The sequence below is a fragment of the Ostrinia furnacalis genome, unplaced genomic scaffold, assembly GCF_004193835.3.
Source record: "Ostrinia furnacalis isolate ACB-3 unplaced genomic scaffold, ASM419383v2 OfSCF7182, whole genome shotgun sequence".
Lineage (NCBI taxonomy): Eukaryota > Metazoa > Arthropoda > Insecta > Lepidoptera > Crambidae > Ostrinia > Ostrinia furnacalis.
The window spans coordinates 527687-541729 of NW_021137421.1; the positions used below are offsets into that span (position 1 = coordinate 527687).

A 14043-nucleotide genomic window follows, 5' to 3' on the forward strand; every position below is an offset into this window, starting at 1 on the left:
AAGCGTCTAACTTTAGCGGTTTAGATTTTTCATACAAAAAGATTTTCCCGCTCATACCTGTATTCGTGGGAATTTCGGGAATTCTTTGTTGTAACTAAGCTTTAAGTTTACTAAGGTACCTACATGCCAAAATTTCAACCGTCTAACTTAAGTTCCCGTGGGAATTCCTAAGTATACTATAACCTGCCCAGGAGTATGAAGAATAATTGTACCAAGTTTCGTTAAAATCCGTCGAGTAGTTTTTGTTTCTATAAGGAACATACAGACAGACAAAAATTTTACTGATTGCATTTTTGGCATCAGTATCGATCACTAATCACCCCCTGATACTCGTAGTTATTTTGAAAATATATTTCATGTACAGAATTGACCTCTACAGATTTATTATAAGTAGGTATAGATGATTCGAAATTAAATTCAAGAGCTCATGATGGAGTTTTTTTTTCTGTCTGACCGTTTTCTCGATATTAAAACGGATTTTTTTTTCTGGGGGTTTTGTATGAGTTTACATGAAACGTCTTCACTAGCAAACTCGCACTAAGCATATTTGCCTATTTTTCGAAATTTAACTTGAATCAGTTATAATATTAATATTCACGACTAACTATTAATTATGAATCACAAACCTAGTATGAAATAAAAACTTTGCTTCGGCATTTTAATTGTTAGTTTCCACGGATAGGAAATTATTACGCATAATTAGGAAATAAAAGCAAATACTTTCACGTTTACGTATACAATGGTGATTGATGTGTTATTATTATGAACCTGAAATATACATAATAATATAAAAACGAATTGCGTAAGATTTTTGATTACGTCGTTCATTCAGTTCATAATAACCCACAAAAACTAGACAAGTCAAAAACGCTCCAGAAAGTTCACTCGATTTAAAAAAAAAGTTAATGATATTATCGATTTTATCGATTCCCACGCTGTTGATCGCTATCGATCTAGCTCCCGCAAATTGCATCTCCGATCGGCGCCTGACAGGCCTCAATTTGGACTCGATCCTGCTACCGTCGGCCCCGGGATACGAATACGAGTTAGACACGCGAAGGCTTAAATTCTGTTTTCTTTGCGATTAAGACGTCATGTACCAATGGTGTAACGACCTTTGGCAAAATAAATCGTGTAAGATGACGAAACAACTAGAAATTGTTAACATATTTTATGCCTGAAATTAATGTTTTAATTAATACTATTTTATTTAATAGCCTTTTCAATTAAGTTTTTTTGACTTTAATGATATTGCCTATGAGTGTAGTAGTAGGAACTTGTAAAACAAGCAACTAATATAACAACGAAGCATAATTTTTGTGATAAGTAACGATCATTATACAATAATTAAGTATTTGGTGTAAGTCTCTGCATGTTTTTTTCTGTTCTGCTGATATTGTTTGTCTTTTTCGTTTATTTATAGGTACTGCAGATCCAAGTAAAGGATTACGTAAGTCTATTCTTATAGAAATTGCCGCCAGTGATAAGAGGTAAAATAGATGTACATATTTGATAAATTACATTTTAGGAAATAGCCAAGGCGACGCGGCGACGACGTGATGACAATACCAATCGTCATCGAAAAATTTGACGAGGATGAAATAAAAGTCAGATTCCTCAAGTTGATAAAGTGAAAAGTTATACTTAGTTACGCTTTTGTTAGGAAATATATATTTCACAATAGATTTTATATAGTGGTCTGTCAGACCACGCGAGAGAGACCCCTGGCAGGAGCTACTAATATTAAACTCCGATGTTCCGATGTCAATCATGACATTTTATCAATGTTTTGTGCAATCATCAAATTGCGAGAATCGAACTAAGCAAATTGAGCCCAGATAGTTATCATCTACGGTCATGATTATGTCAAAACGGCTATTCTCCATCATCGGGAGTCGACCGCCGCGAGCGCTCGTGCGGGCACGCGATCTAACTCGCTGCGCAGGCGCGGGTTCTATCCACTGACGTTTTAACACTAATTCGCTGCCCATTAGAAAATGGCCAACTAAATTGGGACTTAGTTTTAGTTTTTTGTCCAATGAATTCCTTGGAACGGCGGCCCTAAAGTTATTGGTAACGGGACACTGCGAGTTCCACATTTTATGGAACCTGAGTGGATTTGTTTACTGACATTTTTGTGTAAATCTAAAATTATGGTGCATTTGTAAAAGAGAGAGAGCGGTTTTTGTATTATAAGGACTAGTTAGTTACCACGACTAAGATAGTCCCCTTATTAAAAAAATAATCCATCACAACTTTAGTAAGGTCTTTACTAAAAATATCTTACGACTCTAATATTAGCTGACGTTCTTACTCCAAATTAGTATAGTACCTACTTAAGAAATCGCGAGCTCAATTGGTCAATTCAGATTTCGCTCCGCAAACTACCAAGTAATTTGGTTTAGTTTAAATAAACATTTGCAAATTATGTAAATTCGATCATTTGGCAAGAAGTTAATGTCAAAATAACTAGAATTTTCCTTAGAACATGTCAATCTAAAAATAATTCAGTACTAATTAAATGCGATTTAATAAATATTTATTATATTTTTCTTATGATTCGTGTGTTTAGGGCGCATTAATTATTTCTATCTTTACTTACTCATGTATTGAATTATTAATAGTAAATTTTAGCAATATTCAGGAAAGATTTGTAATTTGCAAGTAGGTATATGGAAATGAGTTTTTTTTATTTATTTTTCATGCAAGTCCCTATAATACATCTTTTATCTATACTTAAAATAAATCTGTAGAGAGGTCAATTCTGTACATGAAATATATTTTCAAAATAACTATCAGGGGGTGATTAGTGATCGATACTGATGCCAAAAATGCAATCAGTAAAATTTTTGTCTGTCTGTCTGTTTGTCTGTATGTTCCTTATAGAAACAAAAACTACTCGACGGATTTTAACGAAACTTGGTACAATTATTCTTCATACTCCTGGGCAGGTTATAGGATACTTAGGAATTCCCACGGGAACGGGCATTAGCGGGAAAATCCTTTTGTATGAAAAATCTAAACCGCTTAANAAACTTTCGAAACCCAGGACTGGCTTATGTGGAGCTGACGTGCGACAGCCCGCTGGCTGAGCCCTTCTTGCAACAGTGCAACGATTTGTGCTGCTTCTGTAGGTGTAGAATCCCAGGTAAAGTGTCAAAAGAAGCCGAGATGTGTATGGATCAACGTGTGAACGCAAAAATCCGAAAACACGTGCTTTTATAGGGGGTAAATAGGCCGCAACTCGCGACGTATCAAACAGTTGGTACATGTCTTTTTTCTTACTTCTTCACATCAGCCAGGATATCTTTTTAAATACTGGTGTGATTTAAATGAATTTGGTATCAATTCAAAGTTAAAAGTTTAATCTTTAAATTGGTGCTACTTTTTTTGTTACTAACAAATTCGTTAGTACACAAGATCGCGTGGTAACAACTTCATGTAAGTGATTCCATAGTTTTGCTCGCGAGTGTAGTTTAGATAATGTACACTTGTTTGTTTGTCTTGAATAAGCTCTGAAAACACTGGACTGATTTCAAAAATTCTTTCACCATTAGTCCTTCATTATTTCTGAAGAACATCATCATCTCAGCCACAGGACGTCCACTGCCGAACATAGGCCTCCCCCAATGCTTTCCATGTTGCCCGGCTGGTAGCGGCCTGCGTCCAGCGCCTTCCTGATACCTTTATGATGTGGTCGGTCCACCTTGTGGGTGGACGTCCCATGCTGCGTTTTCCGGTACGCGGCCTCCACTCCGGAACCTTGCTGCCCTATCTGCCGTCAGTTCTGCTATGTTTTTTTTTTATGCATAACAAGGCAGGTATTTGACCACAATCGCACCTGATGTTAAGTGGGATGCAGTCTAGGATGGTACATATCTGCCCTGTAAGTGCTTATTCACTCTCGCCTTGAAGAGGCCCGGATTATAGTTTTCGGGAAAGACAGCAGCAGGCAACGAATTCCAGTCCCTAGCTGTTCGCATTATAAAAGAGTCATGTGCCCTGCCCATTGCCACTTCAGCTTGCTAATCCGTCGGGCTATGTCAGTGACTTTAGACTCTGAAGAACATAGGCAGTACGAAAGTGCCAGAGGTATGGGAGCGGCTCGGGAGGAAAATTGACATATGACGTGACAGAGCATACACGTCTGAAGCACATCTGAAGTCTTGCTGACGTTTGACATCACAAAACACCCTCCCGCGCGCCATACAAACTTCAGGCATTGACTCAGTGAGACCTATAGTTCAAAGTAGTGTCCGACCGAATGTTCGGTTTCGGTTTCGTTTTCGGTTGAGTTTCGGTAAAAACACGAGTTTCGGTTTAGTTTCGTTTTCGGCGGCAAACTTGCCGAAACTACGACCGAAACCGAATGTGCATTCGGGAGTTTCCGCGCTGTTATCGGTCATGTTCGGCGCGTTGAATGAGTGGATGAATCCGATCAGAGCCAATGTCGTGATTTGCTCGCTTGTTTGTTTGCTGTTAGTCTTGTTTTGTTGTGGTGGCGAGTTTTCGAGTGATTTATTTTGAATTTTGTAAGTTTTATCTCGTTTTATGTCGTTATAACATAAGAGCGGGTCTAAACATAAAAAAATATATTCAATATGACTGATAAAAGTATAATCAAGTTTAATCTAACCTATAATTTTTTTTTGGTTCGCAAATTCTATACGTAAACAAACATTAGTTAAGTACCTAGTTAGTAATGACTATAGTGCATTTCATGGTGATAATATTATGGATTCAGAGTTTCAAAGTTCATTTTTGTATTTATCACCAAGGTATCCAAGTGGCAAGTACAGTCGCGGAATGAAAAGGTTCGTCACCTTAGTGTCGGTTTTCGCTTGCACTAGGTACTGTAAGAGTCAAACCTGCCAACATAACAGTGCAAGAAACAGTGCTGCTAACATTTAAATAAATATGACGTTTGCTAACGAATAAGGTTTTGTTTGTTTATTTTTCCATCCCATCAGTGCAATGCAATGATGACATTGACCAATTGACAATAGTTTTTTTTATTTAATAGAAATAATAATGGCAGGTTGTACCAACAAGAAGGTTTTAGTTTATCAATCATAATAATCTTCTTGACAAGTTAAATCGTCAAACAACTTTGATCTAAATAATTTTGAACTTTACTGACGAACAGTTAAAGATTATTTTCTCTAACTCGAGATTATTCTGTAACATAGTTTCAAAAGGTAATATGTGCTCGCGATTCGTTGAAGGAATCAATTTGAAAACTGACGAACCTTTTCATTCCGTGACTGTACATTAGATACTAACTTACGTACTACCAATTTTGTTTTGAGAAATTAATAAGGTAAAAGACCCGACCATGGGACGGGTTATGTAGATGTCCTGAATATTGCGAGTAATTAAAAAAAANAAATTCCAACGGGAACGGGAGTTAGCGGGAAAAAAAAATTGTATGAAAAAATCTAAACCGCGTAAGATAGATGAAGGGGGTAAAATGGGATCCACACGCGTAGGAAGTCGCGGGCGGCCGCTAGTTTTATAATATTAGGCAACATTTAAGTATTTATTAACGTCAGATTTATTCAGACATTGTTTAACTTTTTCTGCTGAAACCTAACCTTCTTCGAATATTACAAATACCTAATAATTAATGTAGGTACATATCGTTCGTTCGTTTCAGCCAAATGACGTCCACTGCTGGACAAAAGCCTCCCCCAAGGTTTTCCACAATGAACGGTCCTGCGCTGCCCGCATTCAGGCTCTTCCCGCGACTTTTACCAGATCGTCGGTTTACATATATTTCAAAATAATACTATTTATCGCATATACATTTAATATTTGAAAGTTAAAACTATATTAAATACATAGCCACTATCGTTTTTCATTAATATTTATCGATTGCCGGTAATTAGTGGTACACGTGTGTAGATAATCATATTTTGTTTTATTGATCACCATCGGTTCGGCTGTTTCAGCGTGAATAATAAATTATTTGCATTTTCAATTTCAATAAGAACATGCTTTTTCTATTGTTTTTGAATTCTATGTTTTTGTATGTTCTTGTTCAGTTCAGTGTCGTTTTAGTGTTCAGTTCAGTGGCGTTTTAGTTTTATCTCGTGGTAGGCAGTAGATAGGAAGTTATATCTAAACTAGCGGCTGCCCTACCTGCATGTCAAATTTCATTGTGACCGGTTTGATATGTTGGTCCTATGACAGTTTAACTTTCCCCCGGGGCAAACTTGACCTTCACTGGTTGGGTTTTTATTGGCGGTCAAGCTGTAGATCCTGGCTACACAGGAGTTGCAGCGTTGGGGTTGAGAGTTGGGAATAGTGCGCTAACGGTTTAATAAAAAAATATATATGACGTCATTATTGCATACTAAAGACAAAAAAATAATTTACTATGATTAACATCTATTAAATTATTTTTAACCCTAATTGGCAACAAAAATAAAACTGTCGATGTTCTGCTATTTGAGCTATTAAGCTATTATCGAATGATGCATGGTACTTGGCTCGGCCGGGGAAGGAACCCACTATAATTTACTGGTAGCTGACGCACTAAGCCATTATTGCCTCTTTGATTTATACTTCCAAGGGTGTCTTATTATGTCGGCTTTGACATATTAGTTGCGGCGTAGCCTACAACTAGGCTAGTTGCAGATCTTTGGAAAGCTGCAAACATTTTTCTCTTTTTCAAGTTCAATGTTTTTAAATATGGAGGCTGCCAAGTTCTCAATTCAAATTGCATGAAACAGACATTTGGGAAGACTGAAATGTGACTTATGCCCGTTTTCACCATCGTTCGTTCGTTCGTTTCAGCCAAATGACGTCCACTGCTGGACAAAGGCCTCCTCCAAGGTTTTCCACCGTCAATCCCTAATTTTAAGTGACCCCTATGGTAACACATATGAGGAATTTTGTTTTCAAAGGGGTCACTTAAAAATTAGGGATTGATGGTGAAAATGGTGAAATCGAAAAATTACTTTTGTATTCTAATCTTGATTAGACCATAGATTAATAAGATGTTGATTGATTTAACAACAAAAGACGGTTTCATTTACAAATGACAATCCTTTGTGTCTGATCGCGGCCATAGTTCTCGTCTGAGATCATAATTCGATAGTGCCGAGATTTTTTCCTCCAGACAAAGCTTCATAAATTATTTTCGATTCTATCGAGACAGGGAGCGTGCCTCGCTCCCGCCTCTAATAATATTTAAATTTAGAACGGCGAAGGGATGGGACATGTGGCTGTAACGCATTTGGCGAAATGTGATTACAACCATAATTAACGACCTTCTATTTATGGACCAGAGACAATTCGAATTCTCATTTTGAATTCTAAAAACGTACCGTTTCGGAATCATTTGAAATAATCATTGTATTCGAGAAAGTGTTTCACCGTTGGCCAACCGTGTAATGTCCGTTTTGTCCGGCCCCTTGAAATAAAGCACGCTTTCAATTGCAGACTAATTATTCCAACACGAGAAACTCATTCGGCGTCGTCCGTTTTTCGTGTAAAGAGAGATTAGTGGACTTTAACGAGGGACGACTGAAAGGGGCATTGTCGTCTTATAATGATGATACGTTAAGAAAAGTATTACATTGCCCATAATGGGTTTGAAAAGGAGTGTTTATTATAAAATTTCATTTGGATTCAGAGTGAGTCGCGCGGTTCGTTGTGTCGCGCTCTCGGTTATGAATAAATTACGGCCATACATTAATTTATTGATTGTTATTCAAATTGTGTTTCTCAATCGGAGGTTGGAGGTGATGCGTCGCGTTTTGCTTTGTGTCCTCCTCTGAGGTTTTTGCCACGGATGTTTTTTACTTAAGGCCCGGCGTTACGAATTAATTGTAGATGTTTCAGCTCATTTTCTTTATTTTTGTTCTTGCTAAATTATTCGGGGAACTAGCGGTAAACTAAATATTTGCATAATGTAATTGTTCTCAGTTTTATTATGGTTCGCATAAGTTTTGTGAGACGGTGATGAGAGTTTAATAGTAATTTTAGTAATGCTTAAAGATCATTTATAAATATGATTATTTATCTTGATTATGTTAACATCTATGTAACATAAATCGCATAGAGAGAACACAAATACGGTTACATATTTTACCAAATTAAATGACTGCTACGCATTTTGCCACCAAGCAAATGACGAGAAAATGGGAAAATTTATGGAAAATTGCTTTGTAATTTGGAAACGACTTTCTGGTTCAGGAAATCATGATTTATTTAAATTTATTTATGTAAAGGAGGCTATACAAGGAAATTCTTATCGTATTTAAAAACAAAGAGACATCGCCTTAATGCTTGTCTAGCACAGATTTATAATTAGCTCTCCGCGTCACTTACCACGGATTTACTTGACGTATCGAATGCCATTGTGTGCTCAGTATAGTCTGTGGAGATTGACGGCTGGAAAATCTATTAAGTAGGTTACGATTTTAGCGGGCGGACTTAAAAATTATGATTACACTTAGCCAATGCTACGTAGGTATGAATGATGTGAACAGACATCACGTGCTAAATGGATGACAAATTAGGTATTACAGAGCAGTTCTTCATAATGTATTGGTTAATATAATGTTTAAGTAGGTAGTACTTGACTGAATAAGTGTCACTATGTTTTGTCCTTTGGATTCCAAATCACACCTTTTAATACTTAACTTACGAACATCACTATCACAGTCACTGCACTACATTCAGGTAAATGACAAGTAATTAATTTAAAGAAATATTTGTTATACATTTAATTGTATTCTAACCAAATTGGAAGAAAGAAGTATACAGTAATTTTACACAGAGTTGGAGAATTTTAGAATCTATCATAATCATGAATGATTTTTTCTCTTTACGTCCCACNCATGTCTTCTCTAGTACGTAGTACATTATAACTCAATGGTTATACATTTAATTGTATTCTAACCAAATTGGAAGAAAGAGTATACAGTAATTTTACACAGAGTTGGAGAATTTTAGAATCTATCATAATCATGAATGATTTTTTCTCTTTACGTCCCACTTTTGTTCAATTTATGCTTGAAAACCTCCCTTGATTCTTTGCTATTATTGTTTCAAAAGCGCACTTCACCGTTTCCACGAACGTTTAATGACAAAGCCATATTTGATCGCCATTTTGTTAATTGTCGCCGAACGTGACGTTAATACATCATGCGCGTTGAGGTCCTTTATCGCGTATGGTAATAAGTCTGTGGTATTTCACACAATGCACACGCGCATAAAACCTCGGTCGAAACTGTACGTTTATTTTTCACTTTGAATCGAATTAGGCAAATTAACTCGATGCGTATGTTGATGTTTCAACGAGTTAAAGTTAATTGTTTTTTATGTGGTGTGTTTACGTGATAATTAAGATAAAGCTCTTGTTTTTAAAGTTTGCATCATTTATGTAAAAATGTAAATTAAATCTTTATTACTTGAACTTCAGTTGAAATAAATCGCGTTCTCTACCATTAAACGATTTAGTACATAGGACCTCAATGTAACTGTTTGTTGTCCCAAATAAAGAGAAAAAATAATCAATTACCCAGAAAGTTTCCGGCGGTGGTGCATTTTATTAACTTATACAACATACAATTACTAATAATAATCTAATACAATGCTAGATATACTTTTTCAGTCGTTAGGTAAGTAGGTTACTTTCAGGACAACAAAAATCTTAAATTTTTACCACAAAATCGCACCTGTTTCTATTTACATAAGATACCGACTGTATGTATATTTCACCTTAGAATTTTTCAACTGTAGGGAAATGTTAAGATAAGTTCTATTTGTAAATACTTATGTTCGTATTGGATTCAGTAGCTGTCTGCCCGTAGATAATGTAACATAAGCAGCTCGGTAAACCGGCGTAAAGCTTGCTGTCCAATGATTAAAAGAATTCGTCCTTTATAGCATCACACTCGCATCAAAAAAAAATTCTAAAACTTTGTCTAATTTGTGAGTGATTTTCAGAGTAAGCAAACGAGTTATCTTCCTAATAAAAAACTTATTAAAACATCTAACTTAATCATCAATAAAAGCTTGTAAAAAGATACCACCCTAGAATCAGGTCATTGTGATGTCGTACGAATTACAGAAAGTTTCAATATCGAAGCAACGGATTTATCAAAATCTTTTTTTATAACTCTGACCTGGAATGCATGATTCAAAATTATTTCACATTGTAGTACAACCTATCCGTGGTAACTCCTCCTATGTTCTTCTGATTAAATTCGTTGCGGGTCCAATGACAGTTTAACTTTCCCCGAGACAAACTTGACCTTCACTGGTTGGGGTTTTATTGGCGGTCAAGCTGTAGATCCTGGCTGCACAGGAGTCGCAGTGGTGGGAACGAGAGGTGGGAATAGTGTCGTTAAGCTATAAGTCTTTGTTTCGCTTTGCCCTCCCCGTGCACTGTGCGCAACCCTGCAATGACTCGCATATTTCCCGCTCCATTTGACTTGCTGATGTAACACCGGTGGTCCTCCGGGCCCGGGGTCTCTCCGACCTCTTCTATTTGTTAATAAGCACCCACCAGCATTCAACATTGGAGGGTTTCTGCATCTCATTATGTTAATGTCGTGTGATATCGATTTTTTTCGAATTTACACGTATTAAAATTTGTTTTTTAATATTCACTTTTGTTCATTCAGTTTTTTGTAAAGCCATTGTTCATAAAAGGCTTGTGTGAGTTTGAGTGACAGTATTTTTATACGTAATTTTGGACGACGATATCGTTTTTGTATTCTAATTGATTGAATGAACAATGTTCTGAAAATGTAAGTAGAGTAGGAAACAGTAATGATTTAATGATACAATACAGCTCATTTAATCACACATATCTTTTCACCTTGTGTAAGACAAACAAACATGACAAGCAAATTATATCCAGATACCTTTTCAAAGTAGAGAGCAGTGCCCAGGCTTAACAATTTAAAAATCAATGGAAAATTGCTCAAAATATTGACGCATAAGCTTCTTTATTTCACATCATCTAGTAAAACTATGTCTCATTAATTATGTTTTATGCCATCGCAATGCAGTCAAGTGCCCACAACAAGCTTCCGTGGAACGCCTTTCCTAAGGAATCGATAGTATTAAAACTTTCCACTATCAATTCCACTTTTTGGGAGGTATAGGCCTCCCGCAGACCTCTTGGGACGAGTGTCCTCACTCCCGTATCTGTGTGCCCTCACCCGTATCTATGTACCCGCCCCCGCTGTTTGTCCATCTTGAGTCTGTTGTCACATAATTGCCTTTTCTACGGTGGTCCTGCGTAACATGGTAGCCATACTCAAGTGTGGACTTGAGATCTAATGGTGTTTCGGAGGGTTTTTATTCAAACATTATGAAATGATAACATGATGTTTGAAGAAAGGGATTGCCTGGGACTCTTGCAGTACCTACTTATGCTATTTACTCGTGGAATTGTCTACTGATGCATAAGATAAAAAAGAAGTTACCTACATCATGTAAAATCAGATCAAATTACAACTTTTAAAAAACTTAAGATTTTACTTCACAAAAATCATAGATACACTTATCTACGAATTTTTAAGAAACAATTATACATGCATGTTCATAAATTAAACCCACACTAAAATAACGTACTTCTACAAAAACACTTGAAAGTTATGAAATTATGAAGAATTAGGATTCTGTTACCAGTAATAAATATGTATTCTTTAAAAAAAACGAATAAATTTTCTTAGGTGTATGTTTCACAATATTTGTTCATAGGTTATGCCGCGTAAACGTATAGAAAAAATTAAAGATATTGTAAAATCATTGAACCTTTTTCACAATAAACAACAAACCTTTGCCCTTACAACGTGGCCAAGGTCCAAACAAAATAATTTTTGTGATTAAAAAAAATCTCATTACACTTCATCATGAATAAAATATACAATTTTTAAGTAACCTTTAACTCTATTTAACTCAACTACTTTTAGTTCTACGCAGTTAAAGTCTATGTATAGTCATGGAAAAAATTGTTACGTTAGTACCTCTTATCGCAGTATTATTTTAATTTGGTAGTAGACTGACAGCAATAACCAATAATTTCAAGATAAAAACACAACTTTTGTTCTAGCGAAGTCTGGTAAAAATACCTTATTTTAGCCCTGACAACTGAGCTTTGGTAGTAAAATTCGAATCGGCTTTTAGCTTTGAAATCAACAAATTGGCAGTCACTTTTGTTCGCCACCTGGAGACGTCCAAACACAATATAAATGTCATAGTGCCCATTGCCACATAAAATCCATGGAAGTCAATTGACTAGAGTCCACCTATCTAGCTGGGTTGCAACTTGCATTTAACAATGGCAACACAGTTTAATGAAACGAATATTAATCCATCGGTAAACAAGCTACATCTCCGGCCAAAATAACGCGTGTCGCGGCGTGTGCGCAACTCGAGCGTCACCACGCCCCTTCCTGTCGCCTCACCCTCGACTAGGGTTGACAGTTAAAAAAAGTTTGGAAACTACATTATGCAAATATTTCCTGGTGCTTACTTTCTGAAAATTACAATTCTGAGCTTGCTAAGTAAAGTAATAAGACTACAATAAAATTTTGAAACAAATTATGAGCTTTAATTGAAAAATTTAACTTCCATTTTAGTCTGACGATGAACCATTTACTGAAAAATTCTGAGATATAGGCATAGTTTCAAAGTCATTTTCTAATTTCATTTAAATTACTTTTCTAAGTGAAATAATCTTATTTTTCCTGATCAAAGATAAAATGCAACATTTAAGTGCATTTTTTGCCAACGTTGGAGAATTTGACGAATTCTTCTTTTTTTTTGTGTAAACTGAAAGAACCTTCGAAAAATGAAATTGACAATCTGACGTTTATGTTGATATTTGACATCCCTGTATCGTCTGCGTCCGCACAACATGTTGCCGATCTTGCCTCGTAAAACTGCACTCTCGTTACAATTTCAATTCAGATGTGTTGGTCTACATCTGCTTTTAAGTTACACTTAGTATTTAGATAGGTAGTAGTTTAAAATCGATCGTGAAATATTTNGTATTTTATCGTTAAATATGTATATTATCATTGACTCTATCTTGCTCTATCTGCGCTAAATTAGGAAGATCAGACCAAGTCTCAGATCCAAAGGTCTCAGGGTTTATTTCCAGTGGGGGCAATAATAATCTTCTGCTCAGATTGGTTAGGAGTAGGGCTTGAGCTAACTTCTGGACCTAGCTGACTAACCACCATCTTACCTAAGTCTGTCATCATAACAACAATGAGGGTTTCGGCAGTTAGAGCTAGCCAGTTCCTCTGTGTGAGGTTTTCTGCTGAGTTACCGGCCGTTGTGGTTGAAAAAAAAACTTCTCTTCATGTCAAAACTTTCTTTTTGCATCTTTCATTTCCCCGAAGAAATTATTTCTTCCATTCGGGGCAATGAACNAAGGCTCATGGAGAGAAGATCAAATGAGAAGAGTGATGGAGGAAGCGAGTCTTACTACGATTAGTTCGGCATCAAAAAATATGGTATCCTAATTGGAACTCTTCATTGTCATTTGAAATCTGGTGATGCATCGAAGAGGATTGGTAGGTTTCGTCCAGTATTTTTCAAAAAAAACTGGAGCAAAAAATATATGATCTTGCAGTAGTAAGAGACAAGGTTTTTTATGGCCTAAAACAGTTCCTAATTACTAAATAAGTTGTTTATGTTATTTCATTTAATTGACCTCATTAGCAAAATGCTCAAATACAGTAGATAAACGCTTAATAAGTGCCTTTTTCACTTTGCCCAAAGTGCAATTCCACTTTACCCTTGTGATAAGGGCAAAGCGGAAAATTATAGACTATGAAAAAAACTTATTTTATGCCAAAATAGTTAATAATTCGTATTTTTTTTTAGAGTTATCTATAATATAATACTTGTAGTATCATTTCGATTAAAACTAGTCTTCGTAACTTATCTGGTTCTTTTTATTTTTTCGATTGAAGTTAAGTACTCCACTATGCCCCCCCTTCCCCTATATGCACTAATTTAGGAAGATCAGACCAAGTCTCAGATTCAAAGGTCTCAGGGTTGGTT

The 14043-nt window shown here is 36.0% G+C and overlaps 1 protein-coding gene across 6 annotated transcripts in view; it reads left to right on the forward strand.

Annotated features, from left to right (window-relative positions):
• Positions 1 to 14043, forward strand: part of retn (retained) — a 144708-nt gene that overhangs the window by 27347 nt on the left and 103318 nt on the right. For 4 of the 6 annotated variants that reach the window (XM_028319438.1, XM_028319441.1, XM_028319440.1 and 1 more), the window contains one exon: positions 1424 to 1450. The exons of the other annotated variants lie outside the window; for them this stretch is intronic. In XM_028319438.1, coding sequence (XP_028175239.1) covers positions 1424 to 1450 — 27 coding nt within the window. The remainder of the gene's footprint in view (positions 1 to 1423; positions 1451 to 14043) is intronic. 6 annotated transcript variants of the gene reach the window in all.